General features: G+C 43.9%; 1 protein-coding gene across 9 annotated transcripts in view; it reads right to left on the bottom strand.

Annotated features, from left to right (window-relative positions):
* The window catches only part of LOC100740805 (protein abrupt), a 66,154-nt gene that overhangs the window by 5,490 nt on the left and 41,614 nt on the right, over positions 1–19,050 (bottom strand). For 8 of the 9 annotated variants that reach the window (XM_033324448.1, XM_012393346.3, XM_012393347.3 and 5 more), the window contains 4 exons: positions 15,168–15,404; positions 14,872–15,078; positions 14,104–14,266; positions 13,682–13,735 (listed from right to left, as the gene is read on the bottom strand). In XM_033324448.1, the coding sequence (XP_033180339.1) occupies positions 13,682–13,735; positions 14,104–14,266; positions 14,872–15,078; positions 15,168–15,404 (661 nt within the window). Of the gene's footprint in view, positions 1–11,807; positions 12,763–13,681; positions 13,736–14,103; positions 14,267–14,871; positions 15,079–15,167; positions 15,405–19,050 lie in introns of all 9 variants that reach the window. The other variant, XR_002947868.2, reaches the window with a different exon arrangement.

Genomic DNA, 19,050 nt, shown 5'->3' with positions numbered 1-19,050 from the left:
GCCACCGCCGCCATCGCGGCTTCCTCCCTCTTCGGCATCACCGATCCTACAACCAGGACGTGCCCGTCAGTTGATTCTCTTTCATTTCTTTCTTTCTCACTCTCTCCCTTTTACATTCAGGATTTATTTCTCTCTGTCGTTTCGTTCGTTCTTTTTCTCACAAGCGTCCGTTCTTCTCTTTTGCTCTTCTCAACACATACAATCATACAGCAGTTGCTCCTTCTCATATACGTGCACACACATTAAGCCTCTCTTCTCACCGACATACGCCCACACACTAGTCACACACGTGTGACCAGTCTCTCACACGTGTTCCTTTCCTCTTTCTTACTCTCTCTCTCTCTCTCTCTCTCTCTCTCTCTCTCTCTCTCTCTCTCTCTCTCTCTTCCTCTCGTGTCTTCAACGTTTTCTCACTTTCTCTCTCGATCGTGTTCCGCACCCTCGGGCCACACGATATCGTACCCGATCGATCTTTCCTCTCTCTCTCTTCCTCTGCCACGTGCACACAGGCTGCACTTCATGCACACGCACTCTCATACCTGAACACACACGCACGCAGGCTACTCTCGTACTCTCAGGGCATGCCCGGTTGTAGGATGTTTGGTGTGTTGTTGTAGTTGTTGTTGATGTTGATGATGTTGTAGCTGTCAACGTTGATCTCGTTTAACAAATTAACTCTACGTCGATTCGTGGCGAAACCAGCGCATAGATCACGGAACTCGTGCGTAATTCGGGCTACCTGCGCACGCTTCCTTCGATCCATCCCTTGAGACCTTAAACTGTGTTTCAGAGCCTGTTAATCGAAACTGAAGCCGTCTTGTCGGATCGTTCCCTTTTCTTCTCGACTATTCTCTAATCGTAAGACGTTCTTTTTCAATCGGGTCCAGCGACAGCCGCGGGAGACTGTCACCGGAAGTGCTCTTCTGCTCGCGCCTCGTCGACAAAATCGTAGGTGACAGAAGATAGAAGAGAAATGTATATGATCCTCCACAACGTCGCCACCTTCGTCCTCGTGCATTCCAAGCTCTCGATGCCAGAGAGTAAGAGAGTAAGAGAGTAAGAGAGAGAGAGAGAGAGAGAGAGAGAGAGAGAGAGAGAGAAAGAAAGAGAAAAGTAACGGAGGGGGAAGGGGAATAAGAAAAGGAGAGGCCAGAATATAAAGGCAAAGAAAAAAAGAAACAAAAATAGAGAAGAACTCAGACAAAAGGGAGTTTCAGATGTAAGAGTAAGATAAGCGAAGACGAAAGACAGGGTGGAGTCGTTAGAGGAGGAAGGAGGAGTACGAAGAAAGGAGGAGACAGTCAGAAAGAGAGAGAGTGTGCGAACTACGTAAGAACCCTCGTATTGATCCACCCTCTACGCCTCGTTACGACTATCTTTCCTACGAATCTCTAAGCAAAAGGCCTCTCCCACTTTCGTGCACGTCTCATTACGTAAAAGGGCAAGAATGTGCAGGCACGACGTGACAGGTATCCGCCTTCGAAATTGTCTTCCATAAGTATTGTGCCACCCTCCGATTCATTCCGCCACTCTGGATTCCGCCACTTTGTTTAGAGAACCATAGAGGACGATCCTCCACCTTCACTACTATTCGAAAACGTTATTAACTTTACGGCTGATGAAATCGCGTTTAATTTACGATTGTGTACTAACGTCGATCGTCTATTACAAGTCGAATCAGCAAGAATAAGGATTAATCTTGGCCTCGTGAAATATGACCGGGATAAGAAGCTTCACACGATGGAAAAAGCGATCCGCGGTCACCGCACAGAGAGAGTTTTGCGCGCAGCTTGTGATTTACAGCGCTGGGACGAGCCGATTTATTAGAATTACGTGAACGGTACATACACCCGGAAAACCATATTCAACGATGATTTACGTATCGGCTCTGCCGCGTTCTGCTCGGAATTAAGGTCACGCTGCACGTTCCAGCCACGAATCGGTTTTGAAATACCGGTTGTTATCTATGATGAAAGTAAACGCGCTAACGAGTGGTAAAAATGACACCTGCGCTAGAATCGCGTGGAAGGTTTTCTCAACCATCCAATTCCTTCGTTTTCTGTCTTTTTCATTTGAATCGAGACTTTATTGCCGGTAGCACGAATTTATTACCATTAGATACAGTGTGTCTGGTAACTGATAGTAAGACCGAGTAAGGTGTAATTTTTCATGAAAAAATACCGCGAAAACGCAGGAAAAACTCCTTTCGAGAAAAATGAAAATCTGCCTGAAAATTTGAAAATTCGATAGACTAACTGTAAGTTTCGACTCAAGTATTTATATTTTTGACGTATTTTTCATGAGGATTCGTCCCTTGCCCGATTATGTCACCAGTTACCAGATACTCTGTATACAAAATACAGTTAGCGCAACACGTTCGCTTTGCTTACAAGAATTTCGTTTTACTGTATAGAATAAATGTAGAAAGGTCACGTGGAACCGTAAAAGTAACCGTGGAAGTAAAGAACCGAGCAAAATTCGAATAATTATGAGGAAACTTTTTCTACGCGAGATAGAATCACGTAAGACAGTCGGCTGAGTAATTGTACCAGCGAGTTCGATCGATTAGGGTGGGAAATGTACGTGCGCGCTTGATTACAACGGACCTTCGAGCCGATCGGTCGGAAGAGAGTGATAGAACGTCGGGAATGACGGGGGATGGGGAGGAACGTCGAACCGGAAGAGAAAGCACGAGGGTAGAAATGGAATGGTGGCCCTGTGACAGAAGGACCACAGAAGCGCTATGAAATATAGACAGACGATGAGAAGTACAGGATGTATCTATAGTAGCGACTATTCAAAAATGCAGAAAATGTTTATTCATCGATATCGTAAAAATATCTCAAAAATTGAAACATTTTACTCTCGCCTAAGAGCTATAGATCCGGATGGATTACATCAAGAAACAAAAGAATTCCAAAGAAAAAAAGATGGAAGAAAGCAACAGGAGGAATGGAAGTAGAACGAACAAGAACAACGTTCTACTTCGAAAAAAAGAACCAGATGTAAATTGAGAAAACTGAGAAACAACGAAGAGGTTAGAAGTCCAACACGAAGAAAGAGAAAAAAAAAGAACGAAAGCAATGAAAGGAAGAAACTAATAAGCGACAGACGAGAGAGGAAGGAACGGTGTTGACGAGGAAGGAACTTCAGTAGTGAGGCTGGGATGATTGCGCCATTCCATTAGCGGCGTCGCTCCGACGAATTGCGCTGCATTAACGAGGAGCCGCTTCTCAAGAAGCAGTCAGCACGCTGATTGGCCGAAGGGAAGTCGAAGATCGATGTCTTCGGCTTTCCGCTAAAGTTCTTCGCTGTCTGTCTCCTCTTACGCAACGAAATGTCTTGGAAACGTCGATCCCGCGAACGACCGACCGCGTGGGTATCGTCATGAAACTGCCGGATAATTCTCTATACCAACGAATACATCGAGACTAGTCGGCTCTCTAACGCGGGCGAAACTTTAGATCCTTTCAATCATGTCGGCCATTGACTCTCCCTGGGGGACTAATCAGGGGAAAATCACTGTAGCCTTCCTTTCGCGGAGGATCCTTTTCATTGGCTCTCGGTCAATCAAACTCGCAACCGGCTATAAATTTCTCTAATTATTTGTATTCTCCCTTCGCACGAAAATTTTGTATCTCGAGGAAAGATTTTTTTATGAAAATTCTAGAAAGGTAATCTTCCTTGATCGATCGAACTTTCAACTGGCTATAAAATTTTCTAACAATCTCTATAGGAAAATCATATTTTTTGAAGGAAGAATTCTTTTATGGAAAGTTCACGAAGACGATCTTGTTCTTAACTGCAAGGATGCAAAGATTATTACCGATATTCCTTTTATCCAATAAAAGATTCTTTCGATATTAAAATTCCTTCTGTCTTCTTTCTCCTTTTATCGCGTTGTAAATTCAAGTAAGATCGACGCGAAAGTTCGAGCAAAGCTTCAGCTTTTCAATAGGCCCAGTTTAGCGTTTCCACGGGAAGTCGAGCAATTTCGAAGCGATCAATAACCTCGCTCTTTATCCGTCCCGCGTGCCGCGCGTCGAGTTCCTTCGAACGGTTATTCCCGTCGGAAGGTACACCTGGTTTCCGGTAGCGAAGTTTCTTTAACGATCGGTTACATCGAACGCGGCTCGGCATGGCTTAGGTTTATGACAGGCTGATGTATGGGGGCTCGGTGAACGGACAGAGAGGTGGGGAGGGACGTGGCGCGAGAGAACCGGGAGAGAAAAGTTTAATTTAGGTGGCCCACGTTGTTGCCTACGAACTCGTGGCCCTCGTGCGCATCCACTTCCACCGCGACGCCCCTTGTCAGAACCAAGTTTTTACGAGCCTTCTCGTGAAGCTCCACGAAGAGCGAGCGAGAGAGAGAGAGAGAGAAAAGGTGAAAAAAAATCGGCGAGAAAAAGTGAAGAGCGTCGCGGTGCTCGGGCGAATAACTTTTGTCCTTTCGCTCGTCGACTCGTTTTCGCGCGTTCTTTGTTACATCTACACCGGTAATTCCTCCCTTCCGTCGTTCTCTTAATTAACCCTGACGTCGCGAGGATATACGAAATTCCAAAGCGACACGTTTGTCGAGAGACGTACAATCCCCTGGGAGACCGGAAGAACCTGCCAATCACGAAACCCAATACATAGTATCGGTGTCTCCCTTTCCTTTTCTTTTTCCTTAAATTGAAAAATCGTGTATGCCTCGGGGCGTATCGCGTGTGTGACGCGTGACAAGACCCGCGTGTCAAGCGCCGTTTCTCTTTCTAAGGCACGCTACTATAGAGGGAAAACTATATAAGGGGTTGAATCCGCGGGGATGGTTGGAAGAGTAGTTCGAACGACTTTGGACAGTGAAACGGCGTGAGAGACGGGTGTTTGGACGATCGTGGGGATCCTGAAGAAGCTAAGGGTGGTTGGTTGGCGGTGGCGGCAGTGGCGTCAGTGACGGCGTCAGCGGGGGTGGCGGTGGTTCAGTGTGGCAAGGGTGGGCGCCGGGGGCAAGTGAGGGCAGATCAATGCGGACATGTGCGGGAAATTGCACAGGGATCGATCCCGGGACCCTCGGGGGAAGCACGGCCTCTCACTCTTTCTCTCTCTCTCTCTCTCCTCTCTCTCTCTCTCTCTCTCTCTCTTTGCTCTGTCTCTCACTTTAGCCCCTCCTCCCCCATCTCGCTCTGCTGCTGCCCTCGTAACCGTCTCTCGCCTTCTCACAACTCGTCCCTCTCTTCCTCGTTCATGAAAACGTCCGATGGCTTTTGCGCGTCGCTCAACCAACTTCGCCTGGAACGCTCCTCTGTTCCCGTTTCTTCCCTTATTTTTAGAGGACATTTGTTGCGTCGTCTCCGCGGATAGGGGCCGGCTAATTCGAACGTATTTACCGACGAGAAGAGATACGAGCTTTCTTTCTCGGAAGTAGCTCGTGCGTCCTTTAATCGAAAGGGATGAGCCACGTCACACGATGATAACGAGCGGCGTGTAATTAAGTTTCTTAAGATTAATTGTACGATTGACGTGCGTCGTAAATCACGGGGAAATAAATGGAATTTCACTGACTGTTTAACATCGGTGAAAAATCTGGAAACGACCAACCGTTCGAAATCGTATAGAATCTATTCGAGAAACCCTCCCAGCGGGGGATCCAAGGAAAACGGATATCCCGAGTCGACAAAAGCCTAACACGTTAGATAGCGATATAGCGAAGCAACGAAGAATGAGACAGAACACGGCCCTGGGGTGTTACCTTCGGTGAAATTGATGAGGAGTTGCTGTAGAGAAAAGTGGAAGGTCCTTGGATTCCCTGGGATCTACGCAGCGTCGAAAATTCGTGACAATGGCCAGGACGAACCTAACCTAACGGGATCTTCATGAAAAATGCAATCTAGGACAAGGTGGAAGAAGAAAAAAACGAGCTCAAATGAGAAATAGAACATTAGCGGCATAGAACAAAAAGGGTCGTTCGACATAAATATCTCTGACAGAATAAAATATCTATTCTCTCTCCCTCGCTATCCTCGACCTCCTCCCTTCCTTTCTTTCCTCGCCGCTTTAATTTCAAGCTCTATTTTAATTTCAAATACGTCTGTCCGCGAGACTGTTTTAAAATTGAAGCGGCGCGCGAGCTTTTAATAAAAGCACTATACGCGCGTCCAGGTCGCCTTTAATTCAGAAACTACACCGGGAACGAACATTTAGCGCGGCAATAACGAAACTCTATAATCTCTCGCGTCCTCTCTAATCCCTCCTGGCGAACGTGAGAACCGAAAATAACGCTCGCAGTCTGGACTCGAAACTCGGATAGGAAAGGCTAAAAGCTTTCTAGCAGACAGCGGCGTGTTGGAGAGAGGGAAAAAAACGAAGAGATGTGGGGAAAGAGGGGTGAAAAGTAGAGAGAAGAGGGTGAGGAGACGGAGACGGGTAAGGTGAAACAGACCTCGAAGCAACTTGTCCATTTCCTGATACCGGCCACTCGTTGGAATTCAATCAAACTTGCAAAGCTTTCCAAGGACCAGAGAACTCTCTCTCTCTCTCTCTCTCTCTCTCTCTCTCACTCTCTTCTTCTTCTTCTTCTTCTTCTTCTTCTTCGGGTAGCCCGAGCTTACGGCTAAAGTAAACAACGAGTCCCCGATAGATAGAGGACCGCAGACCTCGAGACGATAACAACGACGAGGAGAAGGAGAACGAGAAAGGAACGTTTCTTCCATCGTACTTGTTTGTACTTGTTCGAGAAAACTGAGAAGTAAGAGAAGGATAAGAGAGTTTACAGTGGAGAAAATCACTGGGTGAAGAAGGAAGTTGAAGCGAGGAAGAAGATGGAGAGTGGCGTGGAAAATCAATGTGGTCAGAGAGAAGATAGGGGTGGATGTAGCGAGAGAAAGAGACGGATGGTAGCTGAAGACGAAGGGGGTTCCTTTATGTCGGGTCACGTCTTTAATATACCTCGCGTGGGCGGCGGTGGCTGCGGCAGCTTAATCAATCTTCCTGCTAAAGTGTGCTGCACCACCACCCCATCCGTCGTTGCTGCAACCGTGAAATCCAATCTCATTCTATCGTTCCTCTACGTTCGACGCGGAACAATCGATACGCTCTAGGCGGAATAAGCCTGGTGTACGCGATGCCTGCACATAGAGAGAGAGAAAAAGAGAGAGAGAGAGACCTATGTATTCTATGCTGGTCAGAAATTAGAAAATTTATATAACATGAACTCCGATATACGTGTATCCAAGTGCATGAAGAGTAGGACCACCACCGTTATCAATTAGAGAGAAATTTAATTAAGATGCTCGCCCCGTTCATAAAAGAGGTGGGATTTAGTTTCTTTAATTAATTCCACCGTATCGTGTCCTCTTTCTTCGTGCGTTACGAAATCTCTACGGGAGACGGACAAGTTTCCCCTACCTCTATTTTTTATTCGGTTTTGAAAGGGAAGAATCGATAAGATGGGACTAAGAGCGATACCTGGATTGTGCACGAGTAGAATAACAAAAGGGACAAGGCGCCATGTGACACGCGCGCTCCAACCGCGCGCACTCTCCGTTCGTCATTTTTCTTGATGGCGCGCCAAACTTTCGTAATTTCGAGTGGCAACGTCTGCGACGCATAACTCGTGGAAAAGTTAGAGCTAGACGAATATCACTGTCAAGGCGTTCGTGACTCTTTACTCTAGTTTCGTTGCTATTCTTTACGTTAATGGAGCCTCCTGTCAATTCTGTTAATGACTCTTCACGACGAAAACACGCGTGGAAATTAGTCAATCCGGAATAACTGACGCAATACCATCGCTAAGTAACTAAATATAGTTACGATAAATTTAGCTAAAATAATATTACCAAGTTGAAACTCGTGTATGTTCAACTTCTTTTCGTTCTTTTCGAGGCAACATAGCAGGACTCAGAGATACTTCTAACCTAAATAACTCTACCTTATCCTATCCTTTAATTTCACCGCGTTTCTATCGTTGTCCCTCTTTGTTAACGAAATTAGAAGGAGAAAAGATAGGAACAGACAGTTTTACGCAGCGATCTAACGACTTTGCGTCCGGACAGCAAACTAATGCGATAGATTCCAAAAGGGAATTGCAATTGTCATTTGTCCAGACGACGCAATATAGGATGAACCGCCCTTCGGCTTGGTCGATCATCCCCTTTCCTCGCGCACGTTCCGCCAACACGTGGATGCCACGAGGGGTAAAAGCGAGGAAAAAGGGGATTCCAGAACATTAAGGAGACAAGAAACGAGAAGAACCAGCAGGATGAAATCGGGATAAGGTGAACCTTGGTAAGAGGGAGTAAAAAAAAAGAGTAGCAGAGACCAAAAAATACGCAACCACGAGGTAAAAGGAGAAGCGAATCCAACGAGCAAACATTTGAACTCAACGGTCTACGTTTCGCTTATCGCACGAAATCCCATTTTTATTCTTCTACCGATCTTACCCTGCCCTCTATGAGTGGCCATCTTTTTTCTACCAGCCCCAAAGCCTCTATGTATCTGATCGTCGACGGCAAAGTGGGCCACAATATCCTTATATCCCATCTCATTTCCTGTTCTTCCTCTCTTCTTTGTCTCTCCGCTCTGCCCTTCTCCCCAACCACTTTCCAAGGCAGATTACACTTTCCTAGGGAACGCAATCGATCATACGTTCGCGTGTTATTTGCTCGACTTCTTTTCCACGAAACTTTTAATGCCACCCTTAGTTCTCGGCCAAGAGAAGAATCAGTATTCTGCGTCAAGCGAGCAAGGGAGAAGTAAGATGCGAGACGCAGGCGTGTGGAATTAAAGACGGGAAAACTTATTCTTTTCGGTGGTCCTCCTCAACTACGTGACGCGCGTGACACAACCGATCTTTCGTTCATTCTTTACGATAATCACGCGATCACTTTCATACTTTCCCTGCAGTTTCTCTCACAGTTGTTCTTCCCAATATTCACCCCATGTATGTCGAAAGATATTACGTACACGGCGAGGAACGTCGGTTAGACGATAGAAGAGACACGCCGTTTTTATCAGACAAACTTATCAAGTTGATAAGAATCTAGCGAAGTCCGAAACGGACGGTTAGGTTATCCGGATCGAATCCGGGTGATAGATGACTGTAATCTGTGAAGCGGCGAATGGAGAGCCGATTTCACCAGCTTACGTGGAGATTTCCCGTGTAATGGCGAGAAAATTGGAGAAAAAGCGGAAAAAAGCCTTTCGAGCGTTTCGAGTGGTGATTGAGGATTGCGAAAAGTATTATTTATTTAACAGTAAAATCACCAAACTAATTCTATAGACCTGTGGATTTATAACGATGCACTTTTGGGCATTTCAATGAGTTTTTGGATAATGAATATGAATAAAGCTTTGCTTCAAAGCTTCTATTTTCATTTCTATGCTATCAATTTTATACTTCCACCTTCGGTGATTCTAGCATTAAGAAACTTGTGAACAATGTAAAAAAATTTCTGTTCGATGGAATTGCGATGTTCACCCGAATGTCTAGGAATTCAAATTTGTTAAATCTACAAATTGTTTGACTCTAAATATTTCAAAAAGCAGCGACAGATGCAAAAATTCAAAAAAAAACTCTTCCTGAACCCATTTGTTTGAAATCCAAAATACCCCTGACCGAGGACAATCGTTAAACTTAGGATGATGATGACACTCGAAACTAATTGCACGTAAGATTAAAAAGAAAAAAAAAACGAAGAAACAAGCAAAAATGGAAGAAAGACATATGCTAGCGAGCCATCATCTTTAACGACAGCAGGAAGTAGAACCATTTCCTCGTGGTGTCGGTTGAAACCAAAGCGGCGAATGCTTTTAGATGCTCACTGGCTCTCAAAGGTGACGTAGTTTCACTCCAAAAAATAAGAACAAGACGATCTAACCGACCGCTTGAATGGCAGGGATTGCGGGTTGAAGGTAAAAACGGAGAAGGCGCAGGCAAAAACGAAGGGTGGGAGGAAGGGTTAGAATGAACGAAGAGAGAAAGCGAGAGGGTGGCTGGAACAAATGCGAGTCTCCTCCTCCATTTACGTCGGAACTACGAGCGTCAGGGTTGGGTAGCACAGACAGGAGATGGAAGAGATTCGTGGAAATGCCGTGGAATTGGATAAGCCGGCAGGGTTTGTTTTGCCAGGGGTTCGCAATAGGGGTGATAGGCTGATCGTGTGCTAGCATCGCGTGGCCCACGCTCACTAGGGTCTTGTATCGCGTGTCCTGTGCAACTTTCTTCTCCTCACCCTCGAAAAACCCTGATCCAATGGCTCGACGCTGACAACACACTTACACTGTTAACGATTCGATCCGTGAATGGTATAGATCGGCCTGATATCACATATACCGTAATGCAAAGCCTTTTTCGCGTGATATTGCAGTTTAAGTTTAGAAAATACAAAATAAACTCTTATATACATATCTGCTATCTGCTATCTCGAGTAGAACTGAAAGTGACCGATCGTAAAAATGCAATTTGAATAAACGAACTTGAAATTCACCGTGTCAGATCTAATTCGCGTGGAAAATGAGGAGAATTGAAGCAAACGTCTGCTAACAAGCTGGCTCAGAAACTATCGAGAAGGAGGGGCTCATCAAACTCTGTCCGAGAGACAAGTTGAATCCTATGGAACACGTGGAAAACGAAACGAGAGATAGGGTGAGGTCGAGGGTGAAGAGTAAGGTAAAGTTAGAGAGGAAGGAGCGGGAGGCAGTAGGTGCTGTTTGTTGAATCCTCGAGATCAATACAAGCCAGTCTATCTCTTTCTGCCTCGTAATTCCGTGAGCCTAAATGTGCGCGGGCATTCGACGTGTGTACGTATGTGTGGTACCGAGCCTCGTTTCGTTCGTGCCTCTGAAAATGCACACAGGGAGAGACGTACACAAGCGGACACACATTTACATACGATTGCAGGGCGAACTGTGACGCGTCAAGATGAGGAAGCGACAGAGAGTAAATGGGACGCTGCATTTCTGGCTACCGGTTTTAGCCACGCGTGTCAATATTTTAAAAGCACCCTGTGCAGAGACATACGTTAAAAGACAAGCGAATATTACGCCCTGAATTCGGTTCGTTTTAACGCCACGGTCGGAAATAATTCGCTCCATTTCTTCTTTTCTTTTCCTATAAAGATACACCGTCGTAATTCGGTCAATCTAATTGCACACTGACACAAGCGAAAGAATTTATCAGCGGTTAAAAAGAGAGAAAAAAATGTGATTCATTTCAAAAGAAAAACAAATAAAAAAAAGGGAGAGGAAAGAAGAGAAATATTCACGATAAGATTCGGTTCTATTAGAAACGTTATTTTCACCGGTTCAGCTATTTCTTTAGAATTCTCTATTCGCTCGGTTCCTCTTAAAGGCCGTGAATCCTCAAAAGTGGTGAATACAGTTCTATCGACGTTTTTCCCGTGAATGACTCTCTCTCTTTTCGCGAAACGAGGCTGACGCATCCTTCTTTCTTCGTCCGCTACTATTTATGCCGATAAGAATACGGGCGAGAATTTCAAGAAGTCTCTGTCGGCCAATCGCGGGCGCTTACTTATCGCTGCCTGGAAGGATTGGCTGCGCACTGCGGTACAATACGAAAATAGGTCGGCCAATCCTCGTATCAGCACCCTCTTTCGCCCTCCTTCTGCCTATCGCCACCTCCGTTCTTTTGTTCTAACTATCGGTAGAAATGAATAAAAAAAAAAAAAAATTGAAGAGAGAAAAGAGAAAAACTATCTATCTACGGATGTTCTACGCGAAGAACAAACACTTAACTTCCCTATGCAGTTTTACAATAGTGTATATGTACATCTACTACGAGTATTATTGCGAGGTCATAGTTGTCTTACTCGGGAATATTCCCAGCTATTCGTCAAAGTTCCTTAGGGTCAACTATACAGATTGCCAGCATCCACTCTCATCGACCCCTCTCTTTTCAGCCCTAAACATCGTCCAAGGGAAACACGCGTGTCTCGTCAATTCTTTGATCGATCAACGATACGCAAGACACGCGTTCCGATCACTGTTTGTCCTCGTTCGACCATCTTTCCGGTGCCGCATATTGTTGCTGCGATTGCTGGCCGCCAGACACTTGGCCACCTGACGATTGTTGCTGTTGTATCTGCGTCTGCATCTGATACAACGGGTAACTTTTCCGTTTCCGGATACCATGCATCGACAGAAGGTGTATCTGGAGGTATTGTTTCGTCTTGAACTGCTTGTTGCACACGTGACAGGAGACGTACTCGGTTTGAACTGTGTGCACGTTCACGATGTGTTGCTTGAGGTTCGAATTGTTCGAATAGATCTTCCCGCACTCCGGACACTTTGGTTTTCCAGATTGGCTCGTGTTGTCGGTTTGATGATGCTGTTGCTGGTGAAACCGACGATGAGTCTGTTGATGGAACAACGCCATGCTCTCTTGAATCTTCTCCTTGGTGCACGATTGAAGCATCAGATTGAGCTCGTTTTTCGCGCTGGCCGTTTGTTGCTGTTGCTGCAACGTTTGAAGATTGTTCTGCAGCTTCTGATGCATCATCGTCAGTTGCTCGGTATTCAGGCTGTTCAGGGAGTTGAGCGAGTTCAAGGCATTTAGGGCGTGTTGCTGCGACGCTTGGCTGGTGGCGTGGAGCTGATGGTGATGATGATGCTGCTGGAGCAGAGAAGACAGGTCCTGACCTTTCGAGTTGTGCACTCCGCTCTGGTAAGTTCCAGACCCGGTGTGGTCGTTCCTCGCGGAGGACGTACCCGGCAACCAACCGGAACTCGAGCTTGAACCGTCTCCTCCAGAGGGCTGCCATCGCCCTGGAACCACCAGCCAATGTCAGTCCTCAGCCAACCTCGTACGATCCCTTAAACACTATTCAATTTTTTTCCGTTCTCCCACAGCCCTTCGTTTCCCGTTCCGTTCATTTATCTCTTTTTTTTTAACATTTTTTGTTTTACTTCTTTTTTTTTTTTTTTTTTTTTTTTTTTGTCATTCCTGTCACACTGTTTCCCGCCCCCGAATCCGTGTGTGTGTTTTTTTTACTTCCCTGAATATCTATGATCCAATCGTAGATTACATTCTACTTTTTTTTTGTAAATGTATTTTTCACTCTTTTAATCTCAAGATATCACAGGTATCAATTTTATTTCGATCAGATTTTTATCTGTTTGCTGAATGTGGTAACGTGTGTACTTTGTCCTTCTTCATTGCCATTTCCACACCTCCACCCTCTCTTTTATCCATAAACAGTTTTAACAGTCGATTGAATTCATACCTCGCCTCGACCGACCAATTAGCTTTAGTAAGCCTCGAAGAAGGGTCGTTTTAAAGAATTCGAGATTAAAAAGAGTCGAGCTTGACTTTGCATGGCAACCCTAACAATTCCGTTTCTAACGACCGCAGACCATTTTTTGCGGAGGAAAATCGATATTATTCCGGTAAACGAACTCGAAGAGCCGTCGGAGACGTAGCTCCACGATAACGCTGTTACTCGCCATGTTTCTGTATTATTCTTTTATCGTTATTATTATTCTTTCTTATTATATTTTTTTCTTTTTTCAAAAAGGGTTAAGTTGGGCAAGGGGATGCAGGGTTGTGAGAGGTACGAGAGTTCCATGCATTCAACGCAACAACGAGAGACCAGAGTCTTGAGGGAATCGACGGGAGGATACTATAGTCTTGGGCTACGAAATCGTAATAAACTGTAAAATCGAATCGTTGACTCTGATCACTTACCGTAATTCGGATCCTGATTCGCCGCGTGGATCCCGGATGGCCCCGGTATCAGTCCTGTAATTATCAATTACGATCATAATCACACAATTGTCTTACACCATCCGTCAACTCTAAGCAGGAAATTAACGTCAATCGACTCGGCGTCATTTCATTTCTATCTCGATTAGTTGACTGAGAGTCGTAGTTGTGTAAGTCAGTCTACTGCAAGTTTTCATAAAATAATGTTCTGCGTGTACTACCATAAAAAATTACTTATGCTTTTTCACGTCGTTAAAACGCACAGACAGAGAATAAAATTACAACACAACTAACATTGAATTTGAATTTTCAAAATCTCGACTTACAGCGCTATTATTCTTTGGCCGTCAATTAGAAATCATTATAAAGAGCAAAAAAAGTTGAATTGATTTCGGTTGAATTACCTGGTATTCCCAAGAGCGCCGTAGGAAACGAATTACGATGGTGTTCTATAGAATCATTTAAAATGTCGCTTGGTTCCGTCTTCACGGAATTCAGAATACTCTCGTTATTCGACATCTCCTCTTCATCTGACATTGAGTTTGATTCTTCGCCGGTAGACTGCGTCTGTAACCAATAATAATTCCACTTTTCTTATCCAGTCTTCATAAATCTCATTTAAGACTATTAATCTTCTGACAGTATAATAAAGTGGTATCACAAACACGGTTGTATTATTGGATCATATACAAATACGTGAAAATTGCACTAACAAATCGAAAAGAACAAATCACGTATTTTGTAATTTACAGACTACATATTTTCAAAAAACTTAACTCGCAGATTTTTAAACACTGTAAAACTGTAAAAGGATTGATCCAATCAAGGTAACATTCTGCAGGGGATCGAATAATGAGTTTACCAAAATGTGTATTCGTTAGTCTATTTAAAACAGATCTTGTCGCGAAACGATATCTATACTTAGTCCTTTAGTCACAGTTTATACTAAATCGCTTGCGATCACATTCGTGATTTATTTATAATCGTCAGAAGAAAGTTAAAAGATTCAAATTCGTATCGTTTTACGGTTACCTGTAGCGGCGCCGTTGTTTTGCCCGGAGTTCATAACTCCTTACAATACCTGTGACCTAACGGTCTTGATACTCCGAAGCAAAACAACAGCATAGTTTGAAGCAAATTCTAACTCTTGTGCCGCTACAATTCCTTCCTACCTGTACATTATTTGTAGGTGTCGTGTGTATCGTGGGTCCTCCTTCCAGGGCCTGTCCCAGAAGTGATTCCTGCAGGTCAGTTTTCTGCTCCACGTGGTTACCCAACGGTGGACTATAACTTCTAGGTCTCTTCTCTGGTGGAGGACTCAAAGCACCCTCGTTCAATTCTCCCCTGCCGTTATCTTGCCACGGATTGCGTGGTGTCGCCTGAGAAAATCAAATATCCCTCAGTTATTACACTAGATAGTCGATTTAAAACTAAGTTTAATATTTCAAAGATTAAAATTCATATTTACCGGTGCACTACCGTTATTTCCACCAGACGACGAAGGAGGTGGAATTTTCGCTGTGGCAGCACCGCTGTTCACATCGGCCAACCCCCGAACCTGAAGCATCTGCGCCGTCTTGAGGAAGGCAGCCAGCTGCTCCTGTCCCACGTGAACCTCGCCGTGGTACATGAAGCGCAGCAACGACTCCATATCGGACGAGGCAACGTCCCTCAGGATCACAATCGGATGCTGACATGGATTCGCCTATAGAGCGAACAAGTGAGGAAAAGAAGAAAACAAAAAAAAAAAAAAAAAGAAAAAGAAAAAAGACCGTTGAGTCGGAAGAAATCTTATATGGCTGACGAAAATGAATTCTAGATTACGCTATCGAGAGCGTTGATTATGATCGATGCTGCCCGGACGAATCTCGTTCATGTAAATCAGTTAATCCTATTTATCAGGTCGTTCAGTCCGACCAAGTCTGGTCAATTGATTTACAACGACGATTTACAACCACGACACGTATAACGAGCAACATTTAATCCACGTCGACGATACCTTTCGTGTAGCTTTTAACGACTCGGATGGGCTATACCGTGCACATTAGCTCTCTCTTTCTCTTCCTCTATCGTTATGTGGTGCATCTTCGTCGTTTATATTCTTCTGTTTTTTAATAGTCGCAGCCAACAAGCAAACTAACCTACAAATTGACCACTTGTATAAACGTGGCTGTATAACAGGAACGATCATCCTCGATGGAAGATGGAAATTTATATGGACATATATAGCGCGCACTTACACGTTAGAGGCGTTCTCGCCGATCTATGTCCCGGCAATATACGGATCGGCGAGGCGACGGTGCGCTTGCCATTATCGGCATCGATATTAATTATAATTAATGACTACCAGAGCTTGCCAACGCTAACGCCACCATCGGTTATTTCGAGGCGACACGATTCGCGGCCAAAGGTGTCGTACAACGACGGATTCGCAAGAACGCGAGAGGAATGAACGAGAATGGCCGGTATGCATAAACTGGAATATCTCACCGGTTCGATTATCGAGACACGATGCGTTTCGAATCAGTGATACGCTAAAAGCGCAGGGGGGAACCACGAGAATATTTATTATTGTCGATCGCCACTATCGATTTACCCGTTGCGAGTTATAATCGTTCCAGGTTTTGTAATATCGACCGGTGTGTTGACCGGTTGAAACTCGACGCTGTTGAATTTTCTTCTTTTTTTTCTCGTTCTCTTTCTCTCTTTACTTTCGAATATTTCGCCGCGTGAAAGGAGTAACCGCGACCGGCTGACGAGACTGATTTGCCCCGAAAAATTGTGCCGTATCGATTTCTGAGATATTTTTCGACTGCAGGTTTCTCGAAGTTCGAGGATGTTTTATAGGCTGTAAAGTGATGCGGATCTAAGTTTGCGAAACTTGGAGAGATGTTAATTCTGAGACTATCTTTTATAAATATACAACACTCCACTTTTGTGAATTTGAATGATTTTTTATTGTAATGATTTTTATTAAAATACACATTGTATACTATAATCATCGGTAGTTATAGTGTTACTTTACTATAGTGTACTTAGCTGCTTACTACTATCTTGACATTGACATCTGAAGAAGAATATTGAAATATTCTGTTCAATTTAAATTCAACCATCTACACTCTCATAATTTAAAGTTAAATTCAGAATTAAAATCGAACTTTGATACAGCTACGCCTTTTTTATTTATGCCAAGTAGAAAATAATTAAAGCTATGATAAACGGATAATATCGTTATTAAAGCATAAACACAGGCCAGAAATATCTAAACACGACAGAGACTTAGTCATAACGCGACTTTCGTAAACAGAAGCTTGCCAATAAACGCACGCAGTTAGTCATTAAAGAAAATTCTATTTTAAAAGCAATTACTCCCAGAGTACTATCTAGAAACGGTCAGAAATTTCACGAAATTCGCGTCAGATAATAAAAGATACGGATATAAGAGAATTATAGAACACTCTGACAATTCACGTTCGATTGAAAAACTCTTATTATAGCTGCCTGTGCTGAATGGGATTACGATACAGCGTATCGGGCGGTATAAACATTCGCAAAAGCGAGCGTCCATTTACTCGTCACGCCGGCTATTCGCTCCAAAACCGTGAATATACACACCAACGAAGAAGGGTTTCGCGATCCTGAGGCTGCACGCTATAATTGAAATAATCGCCGTGGCTGAAAGTATCTCTCTCCGCTTCGCGGTGCAGTATAGCGCGGGCGGTACACAAAGACACGAACGGAGTCCGACATGAAATAGAAGGGGAACGAAAGAGACGAGAAGAGAAAGGGAACGAAGAGAACTCCGCTATGGTCTCCTTTATCGCATTAACCAATTTAATTAACAACTTTGAGACTCCCTCTCCCCACTAATTAGACCTAACGCGATTAAAACGGGTCAATAATTAATTGTACGGATGTTCGTGCGTCGTACATGAGCGAAACAGAGGCCATCCTTCCAAAATATATTTCGCGATCGTTGTAAAATACATATACTTTAGTTCATGTAGAATGGAATTCCGTATAATGGACTATTCAAACTAATCATGACTGGGTGACAAACTCATACTTTTTGTGAACGCAACTAAGAATAAGATTCGTTCCTAGGAATTATTTTCTTGTTTATTTTGTTAGGTATTATAATGTGTACGTACGATCGTACTCGCTGAGGATAATGAATTCTACCATTGAATTATTCGAATAATCTACTAGTTTCTTATATTTGTTTTCTCCTCGTTAGATGTAAAGTACGAGGTAGATTATTCGTAAATTTCTCATTAATCGATTACTAATCGATGTTCTGATAACAGAGATTCCATTGTGTGTATCTAATTTTTTCTTTTTAAATGCTTTCCTAATGTGTTTTCGTGAGGGAAGAATGTAGGCAGATTAATTCCCATCGAAACGTAATTTCGAAATTGAATCGAAGGTAATTAGACACGTCGATGCCGTACACGTAATAATACGCGTGCGACGTGCCACCTCGAGCCGGGAATTATATTTCGCGCACGCATTCCGTCAACAACCAGGGAAAAGTACGTTTGCAAGCGCGTCGATGGATGATTAAAGGCGAGTCTTCCGCACGTTGCAACGCCATTTAGCCTTTTATTATCGCTCAAGCTTCGAGTTTCTACTCGTACCGAATGCCCACGATTACAAAACTGGTAGAAAAGAAAAGTTCAACATCGTATTTCCTTTTTCATAGTAGTACCGTAAAGTGAGGGTAAAAATGAGGGCCGAATTCGATCGATAACTTTCAGCGACGTTTCACCAATAGTGATCTAAAAACAGACCGGGATATGTTATTTTAATGTGCCACTATTTCCATCGGATATCAATATTGTACGTTTTCCCAGGCATTAAAGATCCAAGTTGAAGTTCAAATAATAGAGAAAAGGATGCCACGCAGTAATTACCATCGTATTCCGATCCATTAAAGACGATATTCGACGAGTGAAACGAAGACAGTGTCGTATAAAATTCGAGATAACCGAACAATTAATTATTACGCTATCTCGCTACCATTTTATTCTCGTTAAAAACACATCAAGTTCCTCGGTAGGCCTGGGTATCGGCAGTCGCGATCTAAAAACGAAGAAACGATGTAATTGCTTACATTATGCCGCGCATTCCGGAGCTAACCGTTTATTCCTTCTAGTTCACCTTCATTGTGTCTCATACATTCTCCTTTATTTCCATTAATCAATTATCGAAGGCAATACGCGCGCGCGAGCTCGCGATCACGAAGCGATCCACGAAGCAAAGAAACACGAAGCTTCCCCGGCACCTTCTCGTTCGACCGCTTTAATCGATCGAACGATCTTCCGTGCTCTTGCATTACTTACGGTTTTTAG

Source organism: Bombus impatiens, unplaced genomic scaffold (assembly GCF_000188095.3).
Source record: "Bombus impatiens unplaced genomic scaffold, BIMP_2.2 scf_2645, whole genome shotgun sequence".
Classification (NCBI taxonomy): domain Eukaryota; kingdom Metazoa; phylum Arthropoda; class Insecta; order Hymenoptera; family Apidae; genus Bombus; species Bombus impatiens.
Note: the sequence above shows the minus strand (reverse complement) of the source record. Positions and strands in the feature narration are given on the sequence as shown.